At 39.1% G+C, this 20,876-nt stretch overlaps 2 protein-coding genes across 3 annotated transcripts in view; one reads left to right on the plus strand and one right to left on the minus strand.

Moving 5' to 3' along the window:
• LOC132103021 (uncharacterized) overlaps positions 1–17,699 on the plus strand; it is a 32,858-nt gene extending 15,159 nt beyond the window's left edge. For both annotated transcript variants that reach the window (XM_059507812.1, XM_059507813.1), the window contains exons 3-5: positions 8,513–8,566; positions 8,651–14,615; positions 14,715–17,699. In XM_059507812.1, the coding sequence (XP_059363795.1) occupies positions 8,689–14,615; positions 14,715–16,962 (8,175 nt within the window). In that variant the 5' untranslated portion in view covers positions 8,513–8,566; positions 8,651–8,688 and the 3' untranslated portion in view covers positions 16,963–17,699. The remainder of the gene's footprint in view (positions 1–8,512; positions 8,567–8,650; positions 14,616–14,714) is intronic.
• The window catches only part of LOC132103640 (protein BTG3-like), a 232,998-nt gene that overhangs the window by 206,619 nt on the left and 5,503 nt on the right, over positions 1–20,876 (minus strand). The window lies entirely within an intron of this gene.

Here is a 20,876-nt window from a genome sequence, read left to right on the forward strand (position 1 = left end):
ACCGGGAGAGAATTCATTTAGTAAATACTCATTTTGAGACCATGGTGAACTTGAGACTGTTTTGCTTTTGTTACTTGACTTGAGTTCAGACCCTGAGGTCTTAAAGTGACAGAAGCTGCTAATAAAGACATTTGTGTCAATAATGTTAATCAAACATCAGAAAGTGTCATGCCAACAGTAAAGCATCCTGACACCATTCATGTGTGGGGTTGCTTCTCATCCAAGGGAGTGGGCTCACTCACAATTCTGCCCAAAAACACAGCCATGAATAAAGAATGGGTTGGAACACCCTCCAACAGCAACTCCGTCCAACAATCCAACAACAGTTCGGTGAAGAACAATGCATTTTCCTGCACGATGGAGCACCGTGCCATAAGGCAAAAGTGATAACTGAGTGGCTCGGGGACCAGAATGTTGAAATTTTGGGTCCATGGCCTGGAAACTCCCCAGATCTTAATCCCGTTGAGAACTTGTGGTCAATCCTCAAGAGACGGGTGTACAAACAAAAACCCACTAATTCTGACAAACTCCAAGAGGTGATTATGAAAGAATGGGTTGCTATCAGTCAGGATTTGGCCCAGAAGTTGATTGATAGCATTCCCAGTCGAATTGCAGAGGTCCTGAAAAAGAAGGGCCAACACTGCAAATACTGACTCTTTGCATAAATGTCATGTAATTGTCGATAAAAGCCTTTGAAACGTATGAAGTGCTTGTAATTATATTTCAGTACATCACAGAAACAACTGAAACAAAGATCTAAAAGCAGTTTAGCAGCAAACCTTTTGAAAACTAATATTTATGTAATTCTCAAAACTTTTGGCCACGACTGTATATTGTAAAGGAATTGGCAACTGTTATTCTAAATGTTTCTAGATTATATTTATGTAAAACAACTTCAGCAGTGTTTTAGAAAAATGCGGGGGTTTTTTCCTCTCTCTATAGTTGGTGACCTAAAGTGGTGGGGAGGGCCCTGCAGTAACTCATAGCCCTGGGGCCCAGTGAGCTATTAATGCAGCCCTGCAGACAGCTGTGTCCTTGCCAAAGTGCAACTGTGAAAAGAGTCCCCTCTCAAACGTGTTATGAACATTATTGAAATTACACCGGTATTGCTGTATTTTAAAAATTCATATCATAAGAAAAATAAACACCTGAATTCGGTTTGAACCTGTGTACTGCCCAGCACTATTGTATAGGCATCAGTTAGCATACTTTCACTAGTAGGTCATTAGGGTATTTTATGGAATTTGGCATATTTGCCAATACTACTGGTCCGTTGTACTGCTTATTTAACACAGTATATTAGTGAAGTAGGTGTTTTTTGACTTGGGTGGAAATTATCTTTGGATAGGTGAAACTACAAACTTTTTTGGTGCTCCCAGATATAGTAATATTTGTGTTTTTATTGGTACACTACAGGTTAATTTTAGAACCCCTAATTCTTTTTTTTTTTTTTTTTTTAATGAATACGGTTTCATGTTACTTCCATGGGTTGCTTTCACGCTTTTGTCTATTCAAGACTAGCCTTCAGCTTTTTTCCTTAGCAGAGTTCTATTTTTGGGCTTTTTTCCTTTATTGCCCTAGGAGAGGAGAGAGGCATGGTATCAGGAAGCTTCAGTCGCCTAAAGCACTGTTGCGCAATATGTTGAAGTGCACATGGTAGTGGCTCCAAAGCCTACAGTCTTATTAGTTCTTATAAGGTCAATCATCTACGCAGACCTTGGTAATAGAATCACCATTGGCTAGTAAATTTTTACTTGTTTACTCAACAGACTTATATACCATGTTTGTAACTTGTAGCTTACAGATGGGCCTAAAGTTTTGGCAGTGACAATAGTTTTGTATAGTGTTTTGTAAAGTTTGCTGCTTCAGTAGTTGTAGATTTATTTTTTCACATGTTTCTATGGTATGCTGAAAAACGATAAGCATAAGTTTTAAAGGCATTTATTGGCAAAAAACTATTGCCTTTTCAGGACTTACCACAGGTTCTCTATGGGATTGAGATCCGGGGAGTTCCTTGGCTATGAATCAATTTTCAATGTAATGATCTTTGTGCCACTTCTTTAGTTTTGTGACATGGTGCTCCATAATGCTGGAAAATGCATGGATCATCACCAAATTGCTCATGGATCGTCTGAAGAAGTCGCTCCCTCGGGACGTTTTTTCGGACAGAATAATGAGAGAACCCACTCCCTTGGTTGAAAAACAGCCCCACCCATGGATTGTCTTAGGATGCTTCACTGTTGGCACAATGTAGGACTCATGGTAGCGTTCACCTTTTCTTCTCTGAACAATCAATTTTCCAGATGTCCCAAAAAGTCAGAAAGGGACTTCATCAGAGAAAATAACTTTGCACCAGTCTTCTTGTGTCCAATCCTTGTCAGTCTGTCCTTGACATTTTTCTTGAAGAGAAGTGGCTGCTTTGCTGCCTTTCTTGAAAACCAGGCCATTGTTCAAAAGTCTTGGCCTCACTGTGTGTGCCGATGCTCTCAGACCAATCTGCTGCCATTCCGGAGCAAGCTCTGCACTGCAGGTAAAACGATTCCGTAGCTGACTCCTCAGGAAGAGATGGTCCTGGTGCTTGCTGGACACTCTGTGATGTCCTGAAGACTTCTTCACTGCAGTCAAACCTCTCTAGTGTAAACAGGGATTTAGTTGATTATACAAGTGATTTAGGGTTGAAGGTAAATCTGATTTAATCTGGACATTTTTAAAATCATTTTCTAGCTGAATGATAAACCATTGACCACCTAGGTATACCAGTTTGGTTCACAATAAGAAAACCAGTATTTCTTCTCTTTGATCATTTACAAAAACCTTGTGTGTGAACCGAAGATTTAAGTAGACCACTGGTGTCGTGGTGGAGTCTTCTCCTATAATGCCTGATGAGTTTGTAGAACACCTGACAAGAGATCAGAGAACATTCCTTCATTCAGAATCTCTCCAGACCCTTCAGATTCCCAACTAAATGTTGGTGCTTCTTCTCTTCAGTTTACCCCACTCATTTTCTATAGGGTTCATGTCAGAGAACTAGGACAGCCATGGCAGAGGCTTCATTATGTGCTCGGTGATACATTTTTGTTGATATTTATGTTTGTTTTTGGATCATTGTCCTGATGGATGATCCAACCATAGCCTTACATAGGCAGTCAGGTTTAGATTTTTTTTTTTATCTGTTGGTTTTTGATATAATCCATGATGCCATTTATCTGAACAAGATGTCCAGGACCTCTGGCAGAAATATATGCCCACAACATTAAAGATTCTGGAGTTTGTTTTTGGATAATAGAGGATTTTTCTTCAAACCCAAACTTCAACTCTTATCTCTGCACTTCTCTGGCTGTGATCCTAGGAAAGTCTTTGGCCACTCAACCTCTTTTCCTCACCGTGCATTAAGACGATATCTTCCAGGCAGATTTTTAACATCTTTAGTTTATTGGAACAACTTAATTATTGCTCCGATGGTGGGAATGGGTATTTTCAATGCTTTAGCTATTTTCTTACAGCCACTTTCTATTTTGAGAAGCTCAACAAACTTGTGCTGCACTTCAGAACTACACTCACCTAAAGGATTATTAGGAACACCTGTTCAATTTCTCATTAATGCAATTATCTAATCAACCAATCACATGGTAGTTGCTTCAATGCATTTAGGGCTGCGGTCCTGGTCAAGAAAATCTCCTGAACTCCAAACTGAATGTCAGAATGGGGAAAAAAGGTGATTTAAGCAATTTTGAACGTGGCATGGTTGTTGGTGCCAGACGGGCCGGTCTGAGTATTTCACAATCTGCTCAGTTACTGGGATTTTCACGCACAACCATTTCTAGGGTTTACAAAGAATGGTGTGAAAAGGGAAAAAAACATCCAGTATGTGGCAGTTCTGTGGGCGAAAATGCCTTGTTGATGATAGAGGTCAGAGGAGAATTGGCCGACTGATTCATGCTGATAGAAAAGCAACTTTGAGTGAAATAATCACTTGTTACAACAGAGGTATGCAGCAAAGCACAACACGCACAACCTTGAGGCGGATGGGCTACAACAGCAGAAGACCCCACCGGGTACCACTCATCTCCACTTACAAATAGGAAAAAGAGAGTACAATTTGCACGAGCTCATCAAAATTGGACAGTTGAAGACTGGAAAAATGTTGCCTGGTCTGATGAGTCTCGATTTCTGTTGAGACATTCAGATGGTAGAGTCTGAATTTGGCGTAAACCGAATGAGAACATGGATCCATCATGCCTTGTTACCAATGTACAGGCTGCTGGTGGTGGTGTAATGGTGTGGGGGATGTTTTCTTGGCACACTTTAGGCCCCTTAGTGCCAACTGGGCATCGTTTAAATGCAACAGCCTACCTGAGCATTGTTTCTGACCATGTCCATCCCTTTATGACCACCATGTACACATCCTCTGATGGACACTTCCAGCAGGATAATGCACCATGTCACAAAGCTCGAATCATTTCAGATTGGTTTCTTGAACATGACAATGAGTTCACTGTACTAAAATGGCCCCCACAGTCACCAGATCTCAACCCAATAGAGCATATTTGGGATGTGGTGGAACGGGAGCTTCGTGCCCTGGATGTGCATCCCACAAATCTCCATCAACTGCAAGATGCTATCCTATCAATATGGGCCAACATTTCTAAAGAATGCTTTCAGCACCTTGTTGAGTCAATGCCACGTAGAATTAAGGCAGTTCTGAAGGCGAAAAGGGGTCAAACACAGTATTAGTATGGTGTTCCTAAATAATCCTTTAGGTGAGTGTATATTTTGCCTTTGTGTTCTTCATATTCATGATCCTGTGGTAAAGGAAGTCATGGTTGGACAAATTCATGCTCCTAGTTACCCTGCTGTGCCTTAGATGGAAATATGCTTCAGAGATTTCTATGGGTGCAAATAATTGTGGCCCACATGCATTGGAAAAACACATTTATTTCATAATGTGACAACCCCCCCCCCCCCCACACACACACACACACACTCTCTCTTTCAATTGTTTTACTTAAATGAAAAGTAAGAATTTTGTTAATTTTATTAATTAAAGAATCAAAAAGATAAACAATGCAGATTTTTCTCAGCAGGAGCAGGGGTGCTAATATTAGTGGAGGGCACTGTAGTGAGGCTTGCATGCAATGGTAATCTGACCCTCATTAACTTCTGATTCTGGCTTTGTGCTAAGTTGTTAACCCATTACTTGTTCCCTGAAAAATAGATTTGAAATGAACTGCAGTGTACTGAAGTTTCTTTCATAAAGTACTTGAGTGACACACAACATGAATTCAGTACCAACTAGGGCTGTAGCTATCGAATATTTTAGTAATCGAGTATTCTACCAAAAATTCCACCGATTAATCGAGTAATCGGATAAAATGTGTTTTTGCTTAAAGTGTAATATTATGCAAGAGAAAATAAGACTCCTGGGTCTCTTAAAATGAACAACTAAATTTCCTTTTTTAGAATTTTTTTTTTTTTTTTTAAATGCATAGAATGCAATGCATACATCAAAAATAAACATTTAATTATTACCCATTGTTTCTCTGTCTTTACTTGTACTGTGAACAATGACAAAGTTGACAGATGAATTAAGTGCATTTAAGTGCCATTCAGTTGGGGTTTTAAATAAAGCATTTATCTTTTAATTATTGAAAATTAACTTAACTTTTTGGAAAACAAAGGGGATTTACTATTTAAAATAAAACATGGAAGAAATGTTGTGAGATTAAACCTTTAAAAAAAATTTATTTTCTTTTTTTTCTTTTTTTTTTAGTAGTAGGCTATGTACATTCTGCTGAACAATAGTCTTTAACCGGACTTTTATTTTGACGGGTTGATGTACCTTTACAGTTCTGTGTACAGTCGTGGCCAAAAGTTTTGAGAATTACATAAATATTGGAAATTGAAAAAGTTGCTGCATAAGTTTTTATAATAGCAATTTGCATATACTCCATAATGTTATGAAGAGTGATCAGATGAATTGCATAGTCCTTCTTTGCCATGAAAATTCACTTAATCCCAAAAAAACCTTTCCACTGCATTTCATTGCTGTCATTAAAGGACCTGCTGAAGATCATTTCAGTAATCGTCTTGTTCACTCAGGTGAGAATGTTGACAAGCACAAGGCTGGAGATCATTATGTCAGGCTGATTGGGTTAGAACTTGACATGTTAAAAGGAGGGTGATGCTTGAAATCATTGTTCTTCCATTGTTAACCTGCAAAGAAACGCGTGCAGCCATTGCGTTGCATAAAAATGGCTTCACAGACAAGGATATGTGGCTATTAAGATTGCACCTAAATCAACAATTTATAGGATCATCAAGAACTTCAAGGAAAGAGGTTAAATTCTTGTAAAGAAGGCTTCAGGGCGTCCAAGAAAGTCCAAGATCGTCTCCTAAAGAGGATTTAGCTGCGGGATCGGAGTGCCACCAGTGCAGAGCTTACTCAGGAATGGCAGCAGGCAGGTGTGAGCGCATCTGCACGCACAGTGAGGCCAAGACTTTTGGAAGATGGCCTGGTGTCAAGAAGGGCAGCAAAGAAGCCACTTCTCTCCAAAAAAAAACATCAGGGACAGATTGATCTTCTGCGGAAAGTATAGTGAATGGACTGCTGAGGACTGGGGCAAAGTCATTCTCCAATGAAGCCCCTTTCCGATTGTTGGGGGCATCTGGAAAAAGGCTTGTCCGGAGAAGAAAAGGTGAGCGCTACCATCAGTGCTGTGTCATGCCAACAGTAAAGCATCCTGACACCATTCATGTGTGGGGTTTTTGGGTCCATGGCCTGGAAACTCCCCAGATCTTAATCCCATTGAGAACTTGTGGTCTATCCTTAAGAGGTGGGTGGACAAATAAAAATCCACTAATTCTGACAAACTCCAAGAAGTGATTATGAAAGAATGGGTTGCTATCAGTCAGGATTTGACCCAGAAGTTGATTGAGAGCATGCCCAGTCAAATTGCAGAGGTCCTGAAAAAGAAGGGCCAACACTGCAAATACTGACTCTTTGCATAAATGTCATGTAATTGTCGATAAAAGCCTTTGAAACGTATGAAGTGCTTGTAATTCTATTTCAGTACATCACAGAAACAACTGAAACAAAGATCTAAAAGCAGTTTAGCAGCAAACTTTTTGAAAACTAATATTTATGTAATTCTCAAAACTTTTGGCCACGACTGTATGTGATGTGACGCTAGTTTTACTCAAATCAAGCGGTCAAATGCTCATGAAGTGACTGTGAGAGCAGTTCTGGAGATGTTGTTTGTGTGTTCACGTCTTATTTAGTGAGACAGCCGAGGCTGAAATCACCGGAGCGTCACGCGCGCTTCAGTGTGTGTGATAAAGGAAGACTTCGCTTCTGCTCCATTCATTAAAAGAGACACACAGAACATGCAGGATTCATATTTAAATAGACTGTTCTGGCTTAATATTTACAGATATTAGTCCATATCATGATTTGATGCAAGTACAATGACCTATTTTTGGTTAATTCATTCAAAATTTGGCAAATTCCGTGCCATTCCGCGTTAAACTGTAAATTTCGTTTTTATGACTGGATTCCGCGATTCCGTCCTCGTTTTCTGCATCGCGGAAATCATAGGGCCCTAGTTGTGGTATTACAGCTCTATCTTGCAATTGACACACGCCACGACATTCTCTTTACGTTTGCCCGCGCCCTCAAATCAAAACACTGCTGACTCCTTGCAGTATGCGACTTCGGACGCAGCGCTGGTGTCTTCTTCTGCTTTGTGGGTGACGTAAACGCGTTGTCACATTAAAAAAATCATTGCGAAAGAACCTGACGTGAGATCTAAAATAAATTAAAAGATGCTTCAAGGCAGAGGAATTTGCCTAGATCATTTTTTGTAATCGGGTTACTCGAGTTACTCGAGGAATCGTTTCAGCCCTAGTACCAACAAACTGTTATGTGGTGTTTCTTGATGGTCTTTGGCTGTGCTGCTTCATTCCTCTGAGCTGTCAGTCATCCCCATACTCTCTCTGGGATTGTTTGCTGCTGCAAGCATTGTGTACTCCAGCAACCACTGTTTTTTCCCCACCTGACTGTATTTCTGGAAAATCAGTATATGGTGTATTTACTTTTGTTTTTCTTGCTATTCTTTATAATGGCGGTAGCAATTACATGTACTACTGGTCCTCTGGTCATCTCAACAACATGAGGGAGCAACCCCTTCATGTAGAATGAGTCACTTAAAACGACTTTTTAAAATGTTATTTGTAGCAGTTTTATCATTTCTTTTGATAATGAGGAAACCTCATTTTGTCCAACTCCAAGTTGCATAGTTTGTGCTTCCATTACCTCGAGATCACATTATTTCAGTGCGGCTGTTTTGGCTTAATGGTGTTGCAGTACTACTAGTTGACAGTAATGTGTGCATGTTTCTTTGAACATGGAGATATTTATGCATATTGTAGTTCATAAAGTGTTTTTTTTATTATTATTATTATTATGGTTTTAAATGGTGATTTTTAAAAATAGATTTTCTTTTTCTTTATGCAGGTCTTTGGTCAAATCAGCTATAATGTTCCCACTGATAGGTAGTGGATAAGTGTGGTGAGCATTTCATTTTTCTCTTACTGCATATTTTTACTTACAAACGTGCACTTTTTGGTAATCACATGGACATTTGTCTTTCAGAGTTTATGGAGAATTAGTCCTTTGAGGAGAACACCAGGATGGCTCAAACATGGAATGCACTTCAGCAAGCGCAGATTCGGTCTAAACAGAGCCCGGAAACTTCAGTTGGATCTATGGACTGTAATGGAATTTCAGTGGAATCAGAGGAGAGCTTTGCTCATGAGATAGAACAGTTGATTGAGAAGGAGAACTTTTCAAGCATGATGGATTTGCAAGACATTGCTGAATCAGACATAAAAGACTTGGTGTCTGGTTCCCTGCAGCACACATGCTATGAATCATGTTGGCAAGATGTAATGAATTCAACTGACCTTGAACAGGATAAGCCAGGGGATAAAGAAGAAAATAATGGTAACATTAGACCCTCTCTCTTGCCTAACTCGGTAGAGGTTGAGTCCACATTGGAAGCACATTCAGACAAGGCAATATTAGAACCTGCCTTTGAGACAGATGCTGGTCTTGTTGAATATTCCGATATTAGCAGCTGCTCTGACACAGAAGCAAGTCTTGATTGCAATTTGAGTTCATTAGGCCTGAGCAACCAGGCTGGTCAGCCTTTAGATGGAGACCTTGATTCAAGTAATGCAATGCACTTATCTGTGGAAGCGGATATGAGTGAAATAAATGTGCACCAGGACACTGGACCTCCAGTAGCCACAGGTGAGAGCAATGAAAGTGTAAACCAAACTGGTAGTGACTGTAGTGAGGGGTTACTTACAAATGCTGAGGTTCCATATACAGAAGTACAAGATGTGGACAATATGAATGGTGCAGTGCCTTTGTCAAAAGATGGGCAAATTGAGGAAAGGGAAATGACTTGTGATTTGGAATGTTTTTTGGATCATTGCAAAGAGATTAGTACCTCTCAGGATGGTTCCACTTGTGTCTCAAATCATGCAAATATTGATACTTTATTGACTTCTAATAGGGATGAAAACATTTGCCCAACCATAGATTCATTAGGTTTTTGCCAATTGGAAAGGACAAACCCAGATCCTGAAAACACATCATCAAACCCTGACCTTGAAAAAACATTTGTGATTTCTGGTAATGGAGAATGTTCACTTGGTGACAACCAATTACATGTAATTAACCAAAATCCTGAAAACACATCCTCAAAGCCCAACTTTCAAGGGAAAATTGAGATCTCTGGCCATGGAAAAGATTCTCTTGATGGCTGTCTATTGGAAAGTAACCACCTAGATCCTAAAAGCACATCATCTAAACCTGGATTTCAAGAGACAATTGGGTTATCTGGACAAGGAGAAAATTCTGTTGATATCTATCAATTGGAAAGCAACAAACCCGATCCTAAAAGCATCTCTTCAAAGCATGTCCATGGAAATTCTTCTCCACTACAAGGACAGAAATGCTTTACATCAGATAGTGAACAAGTCGAACGAAGTAGTTTTGGATTCCTTGAGTCTTGTTTTGGTTTAAAAACTACAGCGCAGAAGACTGAGGAACTGAAACACCTGGAACATGCACATGTAAACAAAATCAATGAGTGTAGTCCATTTAATCACACTGAACCACCAGTTCTTCTGAAAACTGCCTTTGAATTTAATAAAATGGATGAGGGAACTGATGTGCCAAAAAATCCACCAGTACTCAGGACAGACCTAACGTCCAGGACCTCACTAGATCCTGGACAGCAAAAATATCCGACTGGCAATGGCACCATTTCAAGCAAAGATTCTTTATCATATTTCAAGACCCAAAATAGAAAACTGCAGCCTGTTGTTCTCCTCAAGACAACTGCGAAAAAAACTTGTAATGGAAAAAAATACCATTGCTTTGAGTGCCAAGAGTCCGTTCAAAGTGTAGATGAACTAATTGAGCACCACCACTGCATGCATTCTCTTCATAAGTTTCAGTATTGTCCAACTTGTGCAAGTTACTTTGCTGGTGGAACATTGCCTGGACAACACTTTTGTGGCAAAGTCGAGCTTAATGACAAGATAAAACCATCCCTCTTGCATACCAAAGGGCTAACTGAGGATAAAGCAAAGTTCATATGTAGGTACTGTAGGAAGTCCTTTGTTCGACAAGCTTATTATATAGAACATGAGCTGAAGCACACAGTTGTCACACATCATAGATGTAACTATTGTGGATTATACTTTCCTAATGCTCACAAATGTCAAAGACACAAGCATAAAGCAACATGCACACCTTTGATACTAGACCCTTCTATACAGACTGCAGATCATTCAGAATTAAGCCATGAAATGAGTGACATGGCAGACGTAGTTGAAACCGTTGGCTCCGATGTAGAACTTCATAACTGCTTTGTGAAACTAATGGATGTTTGCAAGACAAGCCGATCACCTGAACGAATACATTGTGAAGTATGTGGAAAGACTTTCAGGCTCAGAGCACAACTGAATGCACACCTTAAATCACATTCTGATGAGAAACCCTTCAAATGTGACAACTGTGGAAAAGCATTCAAATATACCTGGAATGTTAGCAAACATAAACGAGAGCAGTGTTCTCAAAAGATTGTCCCACATGAAAAATCTTCAGTTCCAGATAGCAAGTTCCCACCAAAGTTTAAATGCCCAATCTGTTTTCATGTTTTCAAGTACTCCTACAATCGTACACGTCATTTGCGTCAACAGTGTCTCACTGAATACATGAAAAAAGGCAAAGGAAAGATTGGTGATAAATATAAATGTCCTTTGTGTAAAGATATGTTTACTTTGGCCACCAACCGCAATAGACACATCAAGCAAACCTGCATTAAACTTAAAATCTATACAGCCAAAGGAAAGGTAAAACAAAAAAAATTGTTGGAGGAACTTAACAATTCCAAAAAAGAGGACAAAGAGTCACCATTGACGGTGTCCTTACAAAAAGCACCGGGATACAAATGCAATTTTTGTCCAGCAGAGTATTCTAGCAAGACTGGTTTCTACGGTCATCTAGCAAAGCATAAATTGCTTGGACATGCCAAAAAGGTAATTAAGCACAAGCATGGCAATGCTGTTAATTTGAAAAATTCAAACTCTACTGGGCAAAGACCATCTAGCCAAGAATGTGCTGATGACACAAGACTTCCTTTCTCTTGTCGCTTCTGTGAAAGAGCCTTCGCTTCACCGGACTCATTAAAAAAGCACTTACAACTTCATAAAGGAAACAAACCTTTTCGTTGTTTAGACTGTGGTAAAAATTTTGCCAGGCATGGACACCTAATGGCTCACAAAAATGTGCACAGGAGGAATGTACAGTGTTCAGTCTGCTGGGAAGTTCTGCCGTCTATTGGAGATTTGCTAAAGCACAGACAGTCCCATCCAAAAAAAGGCATGCTTAAGTGCCCTGATTGCCCTTTGCAGTTCAAGTTTCCAGTATTTCTGCTTCGACATGTGGCTGTGCATGAGAGAAGGCGCAAACTTGAGGAACTTCTCCCTCCAAAGAACCAAGCTACACCTCAAAAGGTACAAGAAAATTACAAAGAGGAGTTCAAATGTGGTCTCTGCCAAGAAGACTTCATGGACTCAAAGGCACTTAGTGAGCATTGTTTATCTCATATGCCTGAACCTTCTGCATCCAAATGTCAGTTCTGCAAACATCATTTCTCGAGTCGTACTGCGCTTATTCGCCACATTCGCCTTCACACTGGTGAAAAGCCTTTTCCATGTCTAAATTGTGGCAGGCACTTCCACAGAAAGGAAGTTCTCAAATTCCATCAGAAAAAATGCACAATGGAGAAACCACCTCCATTACAAACATCAAATGCTAAACAATTACAGGCAGGACATAGTGTAGGCAGTTCTTCAAAAAAGACAATAGCCTATAATTGCTCATACTGCCCGCATTCCTTTCGCTTTCCAAACAATTTGAAGCTCCATGAGAGAGCCCACTTGGCCAAGACAGTTTTCCCTTGCTCAAAGTGTGGGAAGTTTTACAGGAAAAGAAAATTTAAGGATCATGTTGAGCAATGCAATGGAGACCAGATAAAACCTGCTTGCAGAAAATGTGGGAGAGTTTTTACTAGAAAAAACTACCGAAATGGTCACGAAAAGCAGTGCCAGGGTAAGCATAACAAAACTGAAATGGAAACTGGAACAGGAACAAATGAGAAGGGCAAATTTAAGCAGCAATGTCCACAATGCTTTAAATGGTTTAGATCTAGCAGTTTTCTACAGAGACATCTGTCTCTTCATTCAAAGGAAACCGCATATGCATGCATGCACTGTGAACAGAAATTTGACAGTCAGGATCAATACTTGCAACATGAGGCATTTTGTGATGGTCTGTGCAAGGAACATAGACCGGAGAGTTTAAGACGATCTGAGAAAATTAAATCTATGTTTGCTGAAGTAAAAAATCAGAAAGAGGGCACTGTGGTCCCTGGAGAAAATGGTGAGGCATTGAAGTGCAAATTTTGCACTAAATCATTTTTGAGGGCCAGATATCTTAGGCGCCACATTCTCACTCATACAGAAGTCAAGCCATATCGTTGCAAGACATGTGAAAGTTGTTTCTCACGCTATGATCATTTAAAACTGCACCAAGCACGCTGCAGAGGAAAGCGTCAACTTGAGGTACGAGTTGTAAAGATGAGTCTTGACAGCTTGAGCACAAGTCCCCAAAGCAAAACCCAGGAAGATGGTAACATGTTGCAGTGCAAAGTTTGCTCAAAGCGGTTGTCAACCCTGAGTGATCTGAAGCGTCACATGGCCATGCTCCACATCACAGATAAACCTTTTCCCTGCAAAAGATGTGGCAAAACTTACAGTACTACTAAGACTTTGAGGAGGCACAACCTCACAATCAGATGCAAAAAGATTTCAAAGAAAATTGTGCCGCCTGCCAAGAATGATGTTCAAATCCAACCATGCAGAGAAACATCCAAACTTCTGCAACGTATACAGGTGCACTACATGAATAAATTTAAATACCAATGTGAGTATTGCCCACGACGCTTTAAATTACCTGGACAACTGAAGGTGCATGTACGTCTTCATACAGGGGAAAAACCATATGGCTGCGCCAACTGTGGAGAGCATTTCATCAGAACAGACTACTTGAAGCGACACTTGGCTAAATGCAATGGAAAGGGAGAAAATCAAGAAAAAGTTCTTTGTGATAAGTGTGGTGACCTTTTTACCCGGGATGCACTTTCTGTACACCAAAAGACATGTGTCATTAGCTCGAAATCATCCGGATCCCCTCAAGAGGCAAATCGCAAAGACAAGAGCCCCACCAAGATAAAAGGTTTTTCCTGTGCTAACTGTAGTGACCGGTTTTTGTTGTTCTCCCAGCTCCAGCAACATTTTTTAGCAAAGCATAGATCTGATCAGCCACAAGAGTCAAATAATGATCAGCAGCAATTGGTATCAAGTCACATGCAAGTCATAAAGCAAGAGCAGATTGATGATGAGAATGGACAGAACCAAGAAAGCAGCAGTCAGATAAACACAAGTGAACAGCGTGCATGTACAAATACAGACCTTATCAAGCCTCTTAAATGCCCAGAGTGCAACATGCGGTTTTTCAAAAAAGCTGGCCTGAGTATGCACATGCGCATACATACGGGAGTGTACCCACTTTCTTGCAAAAAATGTCATGTTGGTTTTTGGACCAGAAAGACAATGGAGAAACACAGAAGAAAATGTACAGGTCACACCATTGTCTCGAATAATGGATCTGCGATGGAAAGTGCAGGTGAATTAAATGACACTGTTCTTGTATTTAACAAGGGTTCTAATACAACAGGGACTGGAGTACTGCAGACTAAATTCTCATGTAAAGATCAAGACCAGGAAAATGATGCAGAGAAAGAAGATGTCTCTATTCACAAGTATCAGTGTTCTGAGTGTGATCAGAGTTTCACCGATGGACTGAGGCTCATAAGTCATTTGGAGGAGCATGGCCGTGAGGATCAAGACCGCAGATCCGATATCCTCAGATGCCATGTGTGCAATAAAGTATTTGCTCAAGCTGGTATATTGCAAAGGCATATGAAATTGCAACATCAGGAAAAAGACCGCAGATCCGATATCCACAGATGCCATGTGTGCAATAAAGTATTTGCTCAAGCTGGTATATTGCAAAGGCATATGAAATTGCAACATCAGGAAAAAATGGATAATACCTGTGAAATTTGTTTCAAGAATTTTCGTTTTCCATCTGACCTGGACATTCATAGAGCTTGTCATGACCCTAGTCGTCCCTTTGTCTGTAACAGTTGTAAGATGCGGTTTTGGACTGCTAAAGCTCTGACCGTTCACAACAGGATGGCTCATTTGCATGTACACCCACCCAACTCCAAAGAATCTAGTGTGAAAGCAAGAACTGAGCAGGCCGAAGTATATAGGTGTGAACCATGTGACAAAACCTATATGTTAAAAAAGTCATACAGGAAGCACTGCAGAATAAAACACAAAGAGGATTTTATCAAAAGCCTCTCTGATAATGAATTGAAGAAATCATCTGGCAGTCCAAGTCAGGAATCAGATGAGGAAGACTCCAGAAATTTTGTAGATGAAGATGACAGCGACAATGACTCGGATTCAGCACCGTACTTTCCTTGCCATGTTTGTGGTAAAACATTCTTAACTTCAGAAAGTCTTGAGGATCATCAAAGATGTCATCTCGGTGAAAAACCATTTGAGTGTGAAGAATGTGGGAAGTGCTTTTTCCAGCTTGGGAACTTGCAACAACATCAGCGGAGCCACAAGTCGGAGTTTCAGTGTCAAATGTGTGGTAAAGGCTTTGTCTCGCTCTTCTCCCTGCGCAAACACAAGCAGACACACATCAGAAAGAGTCCTCACCGCTGTACCAAGTGTCACCTGAGCTTTACACGCTCAACGGAACTAGCTGAGCACATGGTTACCCACCGTGATGAAAACTTTCCATGTGACCTTTGTGATAAAACCTTTTCCTGCAAAACAAGTCGAGCAGAACATCGCAAGATGCACACAGAGCAAGAAGAGGAGCTTCCACCATTGATTCCCCCCAAACTGCCTCAAACAATGCAAGTGGCTCCTGCCATCTCAAGTAACATTGAGCAGTACAAGTACCGCTGTGGAATTTGTCAAGTAAGATTTCCAGATCCAGAACAGCTCTCAGAACATGGCTGCAATCCAGCAAAAGAACGCCCATACTCATGTCCTGAATGTAACAAGCATTTTTTACATGGGTTCCACCTAAAAAAGCATCAGCTCAGCCATCAGCTGTCGGGTCCACGTTCTTATCAGTGTAATCATTGCAGCATGAGCTTTACACACCACCACCTTTTTCTCACTCATTTACGAAGCCATGGGAATGAAAATGCTTCCAAGGACACTAACGTTCCTACCAGTGAAAAGATGGTCCGTGTAGAAACTGTAAAGCATGCCAAAATTTACCAGTGCCCCATATGTCCAGAGAGTTTTTACCAAGCCTTAGACCTCGCAAATCACCTCTCTGTTCATTCTCACATGTGCAGTGTTTGTAATATGACTTTTCCCACTAAGAAAGACCTTGATGAACACGAACAATGCCATTTAACTGCTGCTACTCAGTATGAATGCACGGAATGTGGAGACAGTTTTCTTGGAAGTGATGCTTTCCGCAAACACCACTGTAGTAATAGAAAGTTGACCTTTTCAGAAAAGCATCGTTCAGAGCCATCAGGCTCTTTCTCCAAGAATCAGAGTTCAGGGACTCTTTTTCAAGCAGGTAATGATGAAGAGGTGGAGGTTGATGTTGGAGAAGACTTCATTATCTGTCCCATCTGTAAAAGACGATTCTCCTCCAATAGCAGTTTAATGGAGCATCATAAAAAGCATCATGAGGATCCACGTCCTTTTAAGTGCTTGGTTTGTAAAAAAGACTTTACGAAGAAACGCTACCTTACACAGCACCAGCAGATACACAGTGAACGCCCTTACCAGTGTAATGTATGCTCAGAATCATTTAAAACAGAAACGGCTCTTGTATCTCACTGTAAAATACATGACGCAAAAAGACAGCACCAGTGCCCAATATGCAGCAGAACCTACCTTACAGCAAATGATCTCGCAAAACATAAAAGGAAACATGTTGAACATCAAAACCTGAGTGAGGACAACAGAGAGTACCGGTGTGATATGTGCTATAAATCCTTCACCATGTTTGCTCATTTGCAAAAGCATCAAGAAACCCATGTTGGACAAGTGGTCTATGAATGCACCGAGTGTGACAAAGCCTTTGCTTTTCTAAATCTTTTGGAGGAGCATCAGAGGACTCATGGTGCTGCTTCTACAGAATCTCTTCAGTCTCAGTCATCAATCCATTTCCCCTATCAAAGCTCAGTAAATGAAAGAAGGTCGAATTACTGATGAATTAATTTCCTGCAATGCAGGTTATTCCAAATCATTCAGTTTTCTGAACGTTGTTTGATCAGATAAACTGTACATACAATTCATTTGTTGTTTTTACTTGGGCCTAACTGCTTTTATCCACTCTGAAATATGATGTTGGTGTTTTATCCTTCTGAAATGGTCTGTTAATGTTCATACAATTTGCTCTGTTCTACAGTTCTGTGAACTGCTCACTAATTTTTGTTTGTACAGTACTCAGACTGATGTAAATTAAATTTATTTGATCTAGATGAACTATAGGCAAATGTGCATGAAAGTCATTGGAGAAGTTCATGTTCCACAGTACAGATCACAAGGATGTGTAGATGTAAATCTTTTTGATCATTTTTTGATCTTGCTAAATTTACTAGCCATATAATGCATTTTTTTATATCCTTATGAAGGTTAGAGGAAATTGGTAGATGAATGTTAATGTTTCGTAGTAATGCCCGGCCATGTTCCTTTTTTTTTTCTGTTTGTAAACATTTTAAGGTCAAGTTAAGGGGTCATTACACAGTAGTTGTATAATGTGAATGCCTTTTAATGTACTTTGTTTCATAAAAATCCATATGTACCTTTTTATTGAGAATAGTCTTACTTAGTCTTACTAAAAAAAATCCATTCGTGCTGACATGGCTATGAAAACCTGATGTTAAGTTTCACTTTTATATGGCAATATTGAGAATTTCTTCAACTAGTAAAAACATTTACATCTGTTTTGTTGTTTGAGTAGTTTCTTTCATTTTTGGAAGGATTTGAGGTACAGGTCACCGTAAACCACATTATATCCACTTAAATATGGCTTCACCTAAGGAAATCTAATTTAAAAAAAAAAACTCAACATTCAGTAACTTGGTGTGGTTTATTGAAAATATAAACTATTGTTACACAGGATTGTTCTCAAACTGGCACATGGATTTTGTAGTAACTTAACAACTGAATTTTTATAATGACTGGAGTATGCATAAAATACCCCTCCATAGTGCAAAAGAACAAGTAACAAATGAATAGGGAAATAAATTATATTTCAATATGCTATGAAATACCGGTTATTTATTATTATGAAAATCTTGTCAATTATGACTCCCATTATTACACTTCTTTTTTCATTACATGTTTCCCCAAAAACACATTAATATGCAAATTAGATTTAGTTTATAGATACATGTAATGAGAAAACCTGTTTATGGTCATTTTACAAACATTTTGCAGAAAAATGGTATATTGAATCATTCTGTTATAATATAGTTGTGAATCATCTTTATACAAAGAAATAAAAAATATTTGATAAAAAAAATCTTCAAAACTAAAAATGTATTGGGGATTGGTGAATCATTTGTTTTTGCCTATGCATGTTCATTCATGTCTTTTTATTTTATTTTTTTAAGAAATTGAGTCCTGATGTCCTCTACCAGGGACATAGCATAATGTATGAATGAAATATCTTCTCTTTTTTTTTCATTATTTTTAATGCTCTAAACAATGTAAAGACATGGAGAAAAAAAAAGAAAAACTAAAACTTTTTTTCTCAGGCTTTAAGAGGATATAGTGGCCAGGATATATATCTGCTGTTGGTGTCTTTAATGATAATCCAAGAAAATGAAAGAAAGAAAATCACTCACTGCTATTGACTGAATTACTTTGTAGTTTTAACAAGAATTAAACCACAATCAAGCCAAAAATTATTCAGAAACCAAATATAATTGTTTATATTGTTTTACTAGTTGTTGCAGGACACTATAATTCATGTAAGTGAGTATAACAAAATAAAGCGAACTGTGACATACCCAAAAATTCTTCATACAGTGGACAACTAGTGAAATTGATTGTTTTTTTTTTTTAAAGAAAAAAATATTGGGACCAAAAATTATTCAGACACTTTGACCTGACCGTGTTTTGCTTATGTGTCTTTTTTCTTTAATTGATAATGCAACCTTTTTGCAACACAGACTGAACAAAATTAAGCATTGCATGGTAATTGGTCAACAAAGTATTGATAGTTGTGTAAATATTGTCATATAGCAGCTGTCTGAAGTTTTGGTTGATTGTAATCCATATCCATTACATATCTTACTGATAACGCAAAACAAAAATTATGTTAAACATTAGAATGTTTGCGGGAGCAAGAAAACAGTCCCATGCAAAGATTTAATACTAAAGTTCACACAATAAATTGCAACTGTAGAAAACAAAAGCTGAATCCCGGACATTTTGGGTGATTTAGAAATACAGACCAGATACATCCCAACAAACATGTTTAATGTGGGGCCCACATGGGTGTTTCACATGGACTAGGGGTACAGATTGTGCATGGGCTAAAGATAGGGGCCCAGGTGGGCTCCCCCCATGTGGTTCCCATTTGGGTAATTAACATAGACAGTAAAAGAAATGGACACAGCAACCCCATTGGAACTCAATTGAGACAAGTGAAGCCCATTTTTAGCGATTTCTAGCACTTCCGTTTCTGACGCGCAGACTCAAACTAAGCTTGATGATGTCAGCAACCTGTCTGACAGATGTAAATCTTCTAGTAGCTGTTCGTGCAAACTGCCATCGATAATCTTGCAGAGACGGCGAGCTTGAGCGGGGAGTTCTTTGGCGTGAGTGAGCAGGAGTAAGTATTGTGATTAATTATTTTGTATAGTATTTTAAAATGTAATGCCAGGGCTTGTATCTTTGGGCTTCTCTCTTGACGTCTCCCCGATTGCCTGCGAGCTTCTCCTCCTGTCTGTACGGTAATTTCTCTACTGTGCGACAGAGAGTCGAGTGGTTATGACGCAATCGTTAGCCTGTTTTTACAAAAACTGTTTCTACGGGGCCATAATGTAACATAGAAGGTAATGGAGCCCTTTATACATTGTCGTGTATCTTTAGAAATAAATAATGGACAAATGGAGTCTTTAAACGCCTCAGATGTAAAGTTATTCGCTGTCAAAGTGATGCCAAAATGAATGGGAGTCAATGGGATGCTAACGCAAGTGAAGTTCTGCTACAAGATGGCGGCACGCGGCCGACTTCAACTTCCGGTCGACTTCCTTCCCGCCTGGTAATTAATGGGAAATGTGTGCATGGGCTCAAAATGGGCAGCACATGTGACCCTATTTGTTTTATTAAATATACATTGGCAAACATAATGAATCCATACTGGCCAATTACATGGATATATATATTACATGGCCAATTACATATATATATATAAATAAAGGGGAAATTGGCCACCCCAGGTGCCCCCCCTATAAGATGTCTTATGATTGGTTCATTTTATGCCCAATAATTTTATAGACTCTACTGAAGCAAAGAGTATAGAAGTAACAAGAGGCGAAACTCAATAGAACGTTCCATAGCAACAAACTCACCCATGCGCAGAGCTGCAGCTCCGCCATCTTGGACTGAACGCAACACAGCTGTCATAGAATTGAATGATACCGGTTCCAATTCAAAGCGGTTGAGGGAATTAAATAGTAGTTTCTAGTTTTTAATATCTCTATAGCAGACATCCCATGTCTCTAAAATGTGAAACACAACTTGTTCAGATTTTTTGCTTTCATTTTCTTGCAGTTATAGAGTAAAATATATTTTGTTAATATATTATATATATATATATTATATAGAATATAAATTATATTTTTTAATATGTACATTTTAATAAACTCAAACTTATATAACTTTTTTTCTGTTTCACTTTTCATAATTTATTTCACTTCAACAATAACCTAGCAAATGTCTTCTTTAAAACAAGACCAACCATACAGTAAGTCTATATTCCAAAGCATTCTTGAATTACAATAAAAATCACTTTCTAACTGTTTTTAAATGTTTTAATCATTTTAAAAGCACTTTGAATTACCATTGTGTACGAAATGTGCTATATAAATAAACTTGCCTTGCAGACA

Source organism: Carassius carassius, chromosome 24 (genome assembly GCF_963082965.1).
Source record: "Carassius carassius chromosome 24, fCarCar2.1, whole genome shotgun sequence".
Taxonomy (NCBI): domain Eukaryota; kingdom Metazoa; phylum Chordata; class Actinopteri; order Cypriniformes; family Cyprinidae; genus Carassius; species Carassius carassius.